We start from the raw sequence: 9,684 nt of genomic DNA, 5'->3' as shown, positions 1-9,684 counted from the left end.
TGCCCCACCAATCTTTTTTTTTTTTTAAGAATTATTTATTTATTTAATTCCATTTGTTATTGTTTTTTGTTCTTTTGTTTGTTTGTTTTGTTTGTTTGTTTAATTTTATCAGAGAGAGAGAGAGAAAGGGAAAGCGAGAAAGCAAGCCACCAGGTCCAGGACTCGAACCAGGGTTGGCCATGTGGGAATCCAGCGCCCCATCCACCACACCACCTGGCTCCCGCCAATCTTAGCATGCCTCTACCTGGTCCTCCCGGTGTGACAAGGGGCCACAGGGCGGCACAGTGATGCCACTTCGCAAGGCAGACAACAGGAAGGTCTGGGTTTGTGTCCAGGTTGGGATGTGTGTATCCAGATGGGGTGGATCGCAGCCCCAGAACCCTGCTGAAGGCGCTGTCTCCCACCCATGGAAGACATTTTAATTTTTTTTTTTTTGGAGAGGTTTTTGCTATAGAGTGTGTGTGCTTGCCAGAAAGAGAGAGAGAGACAGAGAGACAGAAAGTGAGAAATCACCTCCCCAGGGGGATGGCCACACCGCAATCCCTTCTCCTCCATTCTCTTCTGCACGCACATGTGCCCGTCGTGAGTTTAAGCCACCGGGTCTGGGACTTGAACTGCGGTCGACTATGTGGGAGTCCAGTGACATAGTCATTACGCTAACTGCTGGTCCAGACATTTTAAAAATTTTAATTATAAAAAGTGTTGGGGGGCATCCAGCAGATGGTGTGGTGGGAAGGGTACTGGACTTCCACATGGTCGACCATGGTTCGCGTCCTGGACCTGGCGGCTTGCTTTCTTACCCACCACCCCCCAACTCTGTCCCTCTCTGGTCAAATTAAAATAAATAAATAAATAATGTTCAATTTAAAAAATGATTCTTTAGGAAATAACTGTTGGTGGGGCCAGCAGGTGGTGTGCTAATTAAGGCACTGGACTCCCACACGGCCGACCATGGTTCGAGTCCTGGACCTAGTGGCTTGCTTTCTCACTTTTCCTCTCTCTCTAGTGAAATTGAATAACAAACAAATTAAATTAAATTATTTTTTTTTAATTGCGCTGATCTTATAGCATAGTGGTTAAGGAAGCCAGATATCACATGGCCAACTGCAGATCAAATCTCAGCTCCAGCACCTTGAAAAATATGCCAGGCTCAGGTGTGTGTGCCCCAAATTCCAACAGGATGTAGAAATGGAGGAGAAGGGACTGCAGTGTGATTACACCCCTCTGTCCAGAACACATGCCCTCTAGCAATGTGAAAAAGAGCTTTGTGGTTTCTGACCCAGCTGCTAACCCGAGTTGTGCAGGCTCTTAGTTGGGGGTGGGGTAGAGGAGTGATTTGGAATAGTGGAGTCACCACTCGCTACCTGTCCAAGCGTAAATGAGATACGTAACTCTGGAGGCCTCAGTTTTCTCATCCATATACTGAGAGTCAGAGTGGCGCCTACTTCCAAGGTAGTCTGTGAGCATTAAATAAGAACATAGGAACCAGCACATAGCGCAATGGTTATGCCATTGGACTCCCACATGGCCAACCACGGTTCAAGTCCCAGACCTGGCAGCTTGAAACACGTTGGGTGCTTGTGCATGCATGCGTGCCCAAAATCCTAGAGGAGAATGGAGGAGAAGCTAATCGTGTGGCCATCCCCCCTGGAGAGTGATTTCTTGCTTTCTGTCTGTCTCTCTGGTGAACACAATCACCCTATAGCAAAAATCTCTCAAAAAATATAACATCATAATTTAATGCATTCGGTTGTCGGGAAAGTCATGACCTATTTTTTCTGGATTTTTTTTTTAAATGCAAACATGTGTCATGACTTTTCTAACCACGCAATAGGTGTAGATTTATCTTTAGAAACACCTGGCACATATGTGTGTGTAAGTACGTGTAAGTGTTGGCTACCACCTTGCTGAGCCTCAGTGTCCCCATCCGACAGATGTTAATAGCAATACCTGCCCCCCCACCGGAAGCTGTCAGAACCAGGTGGGGCAGTATCTACAAAGCACCCAGCAGGGGCAAGGGGTTCCCGACTCCCTCCCTCCTGGTTCCCTCCCTCCTCACTCCTACAGCGGCCCCTCAAGCAGGAGACACAGTCTGTGCCTGCCCCCTGAGCCGCAGGGCATCCTCCTGGACTGTCCAGGGCCCTGTACCAGGCAGAACCTTATGAAACAGGCTCGCCTCAACAGACTTGCCCCTCCCTCCTCATCACTCACCTACATTTCTTTTTCAGGGATTATTTATTTAATTTTATTTATTCATTCATTTTATTTTAATTTGACCAGAGAGAGAAAGAGGGAAAGTGAGAAAGCAAGCCACCAGGTCCGGGACTCAAACTGTGGTCAGCCATGTGGGATTGTCCAGCACCTTAACCACCACGCCATCTGCTGGTCCCCTCACCACCTTTCGACCACAGCTATTAAGAGTGCCTGCCCTCCCGTGGCCTAAGGGATGGCAAGTGGGGAAGCCTGGAAGCACCAGGAAAGATGAATGAGGCCCAGCAGAGGAACTGGTCTTTTTTACCCTAAAAAAAAAAAAAAAAAATTGCCATAGGGTACATGCAATTGCTGCTGGAGAGGCAGAGACAGTGAGAAGCAAAGTGAGAAGTCACTCCCCAGGGGGATGACCATTCCGCAGTCCTTTTTGTTCCATTCTCCTCCTGGGATTTTTGCACATGTCTGGCATGATTTTCAAACTGCCCGGTCTAGGACTCGAATCATGGTCAGCCATGTGGGAGACCAGCACCTTTAACCACCACGCCACCTGCTGGCACCAGAGGAACTAGTCTTAAAGTGAGAGTAAATACCATCTCATAAAGAAGGGAAGCAAAGAGAGAAGGAGAGAAAGAAAGAGGCCCAGCCCTAGCCTGCTGGTTAAGGCGCTGGATCCCACAGGCTGACCGAGTGGTTGAGTCCCTGACCCTGCGACCTGTGTGTGTGTCCAAAATTCTGAACGGAGGGAGAGACAGAGGGAAGGGACCGTGGCGTGACCCCGCCCCGTGCTTTCTCACTGCCCCACCCACACAGCGTGAGGACGTGTGCCCTTTGGCAAAATTTCCAAAACAGAAAGACAGAAGAGGAAAGGAAGGAAGGAAAGAAAAGAGGGAGAGAGATGGAGAGGGAGGGAGGGAGGAGAGAAAGAAAGGAAGGCAGAAGGAAAAAGCAGCAGCAGTGTTGGGGCAGGCAAACAGATGAGTCACAGTTCTGTCACTCTGTGTGACCTTTCAGCCTGTTTCTTCGCCCAGGGTTCCTCAAGTGTGAACTAGGGATAATCAGGCCTTCCCAGGGACTCCGGGACTCCGGGCACTCCTGGGACTCCGGGAACGAAATGCAACACCTGCAAAGGTTTCTGCAGGGGTCTCAGCAGGTGGCGGCCTGAGTCATCCCCTGTCCCTTTCCGGAAAGGGCCACTACCCAGGCAGCACATGGAGGTTAATCAGCGAATCGGCCCAGCAGGTTTTTCTCTCCAGGACAGGGTGTCCCAGTCTTTATTAGCCTATGACACACCTTTGGACACAACAGAACATACGAGGGGGCTCCGCCCCAGACATGTGACTGACGGACCCCCCACGGCTGCACGCACGCACACACTCTCCACGCGCACACGCTCTCACACCCTTGAAGGCAGGCTAGCCCGCAGTCCGTTTCCCCGTGTTACAGCGCGCCATGGCCGTCTGTCTAGAGCCTGTCTCCTCCAGCTTACTTTATCTTTCTGTCCCCATAACCTAGCAAAGCACCTGGCCCCCCTAAGGGTTTCTGAACAGTCATAAATGCATTTTTTGCCTGGTGCCTAGCACCGTGTCGGGCCTGAGGCAGGTGTTCCCAAGGTGCGGCGAGCCACAGCGGAATAGAACGAAAAGTAAACAGAGACGGTCAGCCCTGCCCTCCTCCTTCTCCATGGTCACCACCCCTCTGCTTTCCAGACCCCAAACTATAGCAAAGAGCACGGATGAAAACCCAGACTCAGGACACACCCGCGCAGGAAAGGCCTGGCCCCCCGGGAAGGGGGAGGCATGGCCCTGCCCAGAGCACCCCACATTTTAGCGGCATCTTAGAGCTTGACCAGGGCTCTCTGCCCACTCTTCTGGCTCCGTAACCCCCACCAGGCCTCAGCCTCAGCGCGGGAACCTCCACCCTCCAGCCCCACTCCCCACTTTGCTCTCTCCATGACACGCTCCCACTCTAAGCAAAGGCTGAGCCCCGATCCCGTGCAAGCCTCCCCTCTCCATCACTCTTCCACTGAGGCCGAGGGGGCTTGTGCTTGGCCATCATGGCCCCAGAGAAGGGACAGACAGGCTCGCCTCACCCCTTTGGAGTTTATCAGCCTCAGCCTCTTGACCTCCTCAGCACGGCCTCCCCCCTTGGGAGGGAGAAGGGAAGGGCCAGGAAGGGTAGAGAGGGTGCTGCTGGCCTGGCAACCACTCTAGGCAGGGCTCAGGCCCTAGGATGGCTCCACCGGGCTGAGATGGTCGCTCAGGCCACGTGTCCTGCCCAAAGGGCAGTCCACCTGCCGGTGTCAGCGCCCACCCGGCCTGAGGGTCTGCCTGTCCCACGCACACCCGTGCCCTCAGGCCACCCTTCGACCCGAGAGAAGCAGCAGGGCGGACTGACCTGTAGGGGTTGAGTGTGCAGATGGTGACAGCGGGGAAGACCAGCTTGTCGGAGTTGAGGTTGATGTTGAGGCTGACGGGGTAGCTGAAGTACTCTCCGAAGAGCTGGCCGAACTGCCAGTACATCATGCAGAAGGTGCAGAGCCAGAGCACGGCCCAGAAAGCCGTCTTCATGCGGTTGTGCCGGGAGCACACCAGACGGATGGCGCCGTGGATGGTGGTGTTGTTGCAGAAGAACTCGAAGAGCTCTCGGTAGGAGCGGTGGAACTCGATCAGTGCCTCCTCCTCCTCCGAGGGCTGCGGGGGCACCGGCGGCGCGGGGTCTGTCCCCTGTTCCTTGCGCTTGTCCCCCTTCATGGGCCTTTGGGTGGGCTGGGCAGGGCCGGGGTCTTGCTCCTCACGCTTGTCCCCCTTCATGGGCCCTTGGGTGGGCTGGGCAGGGCTGGGGTCTTGCTCCTCACGCTTGTCCCCCTTCATGAGCCCTTGGGTGGGTTGGGAGGGTCAGGGTCAAGGTTAAAGCTGAGCTCTGGGTACCCTCCCCATCACCACCTTGAACCCCAAGTAAGGCTGCTCCTGGTCCTGCCCATGCCCCTGCCCTCCTCCACCTTTCCAGGAGCAGGTGACCTGCTGAGCCCAGGCGGCAGAGCTGGGCTGGGCGTCCCTGGAGTGGTCCTGCTGGGGTGTCCACCCTAGCACCTCCTTTCTGAGCCAGCAGTCAGCCCCAGCCCCGCTTAGTCACTCTCTTCCTTAGGGTCTGTGTCTTAGCGCCCGCCTTCTGCTCTCTCTGGGTCTCCTCGCTCTCTTCCCTCGCTGCCTCCTCTCCGAGTGCCGGGCTCTCTGACCCTGCCTGCCTTCCTCTTCCTCCCGGCCTTCCCCTTCTCCGCCAGGCCCCTCTCCCGCCTCTGGCCTCACCTGAGCCCTGACTCCCTGCCCCAGGGCTCCGGGGCTCCGGCAGGTCTGGGCTGCCTCCGCTCCGGCTCCCGGGCGGTGGCCGGGCTGGGACTGGTTCCTTTCCAGTTGAATCTGGCAGCGGAGCCTCTCCTCCCCCTCACCTGACAGGTGCAGAGCCCTGGACAGGGAGGCTGCCCGCCGCCGGCCAGGGATGGGGCCTCATTAGCATCTCAATTAAAGGTGCGCTGGGTAGGGGAGGGGAGAGGAGGAGTCTAGCTAGGTGTTCTCGGAGGGGAGGGCTGAGGACTCCGGAGAGCTCCTGAGGGCAGGCGCACCCGGAGTCCTGCTCATGGCAGGAGGGGCCTGAAGAAGAGTCTGGGCCGGGGGACAGATGGGGAGCTGACAGGCCAGGACCCTGGGGGACCGAGAGGCTGCAGAAAGCCAGAGTCTGCAGTGGAAGGATCCTGAACACACGGCCAGGAGGGCCAAACAAGGAAATGGACGGAGCCAGGAGGAGCAGACTGGGAAGGCGTGAAAGGGAGACAGATGGAGGCGGGGTGCCTGTGAGAGGAGGGGCGGCAGAGACCGGAGGGGGGGACCAGGAGGGAGCCAGCCCCGGAGGGAGTCTCGCTTCCGGGCGGAGGAGCAAGAGAAGGGCTTCCAGGATTGAGAGTCCCCTCCTGGGCATCCCCAGGTCAGGCTCGCCCCCAGTGCAGGAGAGGAGAGGGGGCCTCTGCGAGGCTCCTCCCTGCTCACCAAGTGGACAGCTGCAGGCCCCACTGCCTCTGCCCTCCAATCCATTCTCTTCCGTCCTGACTCCTCAACTCGCCCCCCCAACCACCTTTCCAAGGGCTGGGAGGGGCCCAGGTGAAGCTGGGGGCTGGGCGTGGCCCTGGGACATTCTGTTCTTTTTTACACCGTTGGCTGCCAGGCCAGGAATGTGCAGTGTCCCCTGTCATTGTGGTCACGGGGTTGCAGGAATGTGGGCACCAAGAGGCAGTGTGGGGCCGGGCAGGGCCCTGTGGGCACAGATCTGGAGCCCAGGGAGAGGCGGGCCAGCAGGTGCTGAGGGGTAGCCAGAGACCTGGGAGGAAGAGGGCAACGGCCAAGTCTACCAGCCCTGGGAGGCAGGGAAGGCTAACAGGGAGGGCCTGCTTTTCTCCAAACTCTCTGTTCAGACAACCCAGCAACAGAGTAAAGTGAGTGCCGGGGCCGGCAGGTGGCATGGTGGTTAAGGGCGCTGGACCCCCACATCGCCAAATGGGGTTCGAGTCCTGGACCTGGCAGCTTGCTTTCTCACTTTCCCTCTCTCTCTTTCACTCATTCTGTCCCTCTCTGAACCAGCAGTTAGCGTAATGGCTATGTCACTGGACTCCCATGTAGTCGACCGCGGTTTGCGTCCCGGACCCGGTGGCTTAAAACTCACGCCGGGCACATGTGTGTGCATGCCCAAGATCCAGAGAGGAGAATGGAGGAGAAGGGATTGCGGCATGGCCATTCCCCCCTCGGGGGTGATTTCTCGCTTTCTGTCTCTCTGTCTCTCTCTGTCTGGCGAGCGCACGCACCCTATAACAAAAACCTCACAAAAAAAAAAAAAAAGAGAGAGAGAGAGAGAGAACTCATTCTGTCCCTCTCTGATCAAATTTAAATAAATAAAGTAATTTTTTAAAAAGAGAGAGGGTAAGTGCCAACCGGTAAACAAGAGGGAAGGGTCAGGGAATCAGGCCCAAAGAGATGCCTGACACCACCAGGCCCCGCGTGGCAGGAGGCAGCCGAGGGAGGAGTCTGGCCCTGGCTTCTGCGTTGCAGGCCCAGGCTCCCTACACACCGTGGACAGAGGGACGTGGACAGAGGGACGCAGGGACGCAGGCCCAGCCGGAGCACTGAGACAGTGGGAGGATCTGGGCCTGCAAATAGGTCTTTGTAGTACAATGACAGTTCTGCTGGCCTTGAGAGCCAGCACTGCGATGGCTGGTGAAAGGCAGGTGACTCACTTCAGGAGACTCGGCAGGGAAGGCAGCGGCTCAGCTGGGTCCTGTGGGTCATGAAGGTCAGGGGTTCACCAGCAAAAAAGGCCGATGGCGCTCCAGGCTCAGCACGCAGCCTGGTCCGGGCTTCTCCTATGGCAGTCTCTGGGGAACCTCCTTTTTTTTGAGGTTTTTGCTATAGGGCACATGCACTCACCAGAGTCACAGAGAGAGACAGAGAGAGGAAAAGTGAGAAATCACCCGCAGGAGGATGGCCACGCCACAATCCCTTCTCCTCCATTCTCTTCTCGGGATTTTTGGTATGCACGCACACGTGCCCGGTGACTTCTTAAAGTGAGGGCTGGTGTCAGCCGGGACCCCAAATCCATTCCCAGTGCTGACCTTGACACCCTCTCATGACCCCTGCTCTGGGAAGGGACAGGCTGGGTCTTCCTTCATTTTCCAGATGAAGAAATGAACCCTCCACAAGGATTATCCACTTATTGTGAAGTCCCAAACAAAGCAGCAGAGGATTCTCCCCTGGGGTTGTCCACCTAATGCTTTTGTCATTTATTTCACCAGCCACAAACTCAGAGAGCCCCCGTCACGTGGATTGGAAAGCCAGAAGGTTCGTTCCCCCCACATCCAGTTCTTGATTTGCCAGCTGCCTGGGTACTGGGTGACCTCCCTGGTTCTGCGCTACACTCTCGCCACTGTCCCTGACTCCCTGTGGGACCTGGACACCCTGAGAAACTCCAGTCTCCCTTGAGCCAGGTTCTTTTCTTTTTGTGTCTTTTTCTTTCTTTTATGAGAAAGAGAGACACAGAGACAGAGAGAGAAGCACCCTCACAGGGTCTTACGCCACAGTCTCCCCTAGCCTTCCCGACCAGCCACGTTTATGGGCACACGCACCCCCAGAATGTGCAGATCACCCTGGGAACCCAACCCCAGTCTTCAAATGGCCTCAGCATAGCAGAGCAGCACACGACCCTGCCTCCCACAGCTGGGTGGAGTCAGGTCATTAAACTAGGTCCTCCCTACAGACAGTAGGGTCAGCTCCCCGTGGAGTCCAGGGTCTTCTGGGGTTTTGTTACAGGACATGCACACTCGCCAGAGAGAGGGAAAGTGAGAAATCACCCCACATGCCGCCCTCGGGGATGGATGTGCCATAATCCCCCTCCTCCATTTTCATCCTGGGATTCCAGGCACGGCTGCACACACGCGCCCGGCATGACTCTCAAGCCACCAGGTCCAAGACTTGAATCACGGTTAGCCGTGTGGGAGTCCAACGCTTAACCACCATGCCACCTGCGTGGTGGCTAAAGGTTCTTAGAATCACCTTCCTGCATTTTCTGTTTGCAAGTGGCTGTCGGCCACCCAGACACTGGCTTAAGGCAGTCCAGCAAATATTCAGTGTCCCTTAGGGCTCTGTGAGAATCCCAAGGCCTGGTCTGGGCTGAGCCAGGAGTGTGGTGGGCCTGGAACCTCCTGCCTGGTACAGGAGTGGGCGGTTCAAGTGTCAAAACCGCAGCTTCTAGATCTGGAATGGGCCAGGGCAAGCTCATTGTGGTGAGAAAACAGAAATCTGAGACCTGCACTTCTGTCTGAGCTCCATTTTTTTTAAAGAATTATTTTATGGGAACCAACAGTTAGCATAATGGCTATGTCGCTGGACTCCCACGTAGTCGACCGCAGTTCGCGTCCCGGACCCAGTGGCTTAAAACTCATGCCAGGCACCTGTGCATGAGTGCCCAAGATCCCAGGAGGAGAATAGAGGAGAAGTGATTGCGGCGTGACCATCCCCCCTGGGGGGTGATTTCTCGCTTTCTGTCTTTATGACTCTGTCTGTCTGGCGAGCGCAAGCGCCCTATAGCGAAAACCGCTCAAATATATATATATTTTTTATTTAGCTTTATTTATTTATTTATTTAACCAGAGAGAGACAGAGTGAGAGAGAAAGAGAGAGAGAAAGTGAGAAAGCAAGCCACCAGGTCCAGGACTTGAACCATGGCTAGACATGTGGGAGTCCAGTGCCTTAACCACCACGCCACCTGCCAGCCCCTGAGCTCCATTTTTAAACATCAGTTTACTTAATTCCTCTGTAAACAAGAGAGAGAAGGAAAGACAGTATCCCTCACTGGGACCCAATGCCACGCTCTCCCCCTAACTTCAGCAGCCCCGGATCCTGGGTGCCACCTGCCACTCAGGGAGGGCCCAAGACA

General features: G+C 55.5%; 1 protein-coding gene across 1 annotated transcript in view; it reads right to left on the bottom strand.

Moving 5' to 3' along the window:
• SCNN1A (sodium channel epithelial 1 subunit alpha) overlaps window positions 1–6,012 on the bottom strand; it is a gene marked incomplete in the record, with an annotated part of 38,731 nt that extends 32,719 nt beyond the window's left edge. Inside the window, 2 exon segments of the mRNA XM_027769231.1 lie at window positions 4,606–5,086; window positions 5,517–6,012. Coding sequence (XP_027625032.1) covers window positions 4,606–5,081 — 476 coding nt within the window.
• Between the last annotated feature and the right edge of the window lie 3,672 nt (window positions 6,013–9,684).

This window comes from Tupaia chinensis, unplaced genomic scaffold (assembly GCF_000334495.1).
Source record: "Tupaia chinensis unplaced genomic scaffold, TupChi_1.0 Scaffold149011_1, whole genome shotgun sequence".
In the NCBI taxonomy this organism is placed as follows: domain Eukaryota; kingdom Metazoa; phylum Chordata; class Mammalia; order Scandentia; family Tupaiidae; genus Tupaia; species Tupaia belangeri.
Note: the sequence above shows the minus strand (reverse complement) of the source record. Positions and strands in the feature narration are given on the sequence as shown.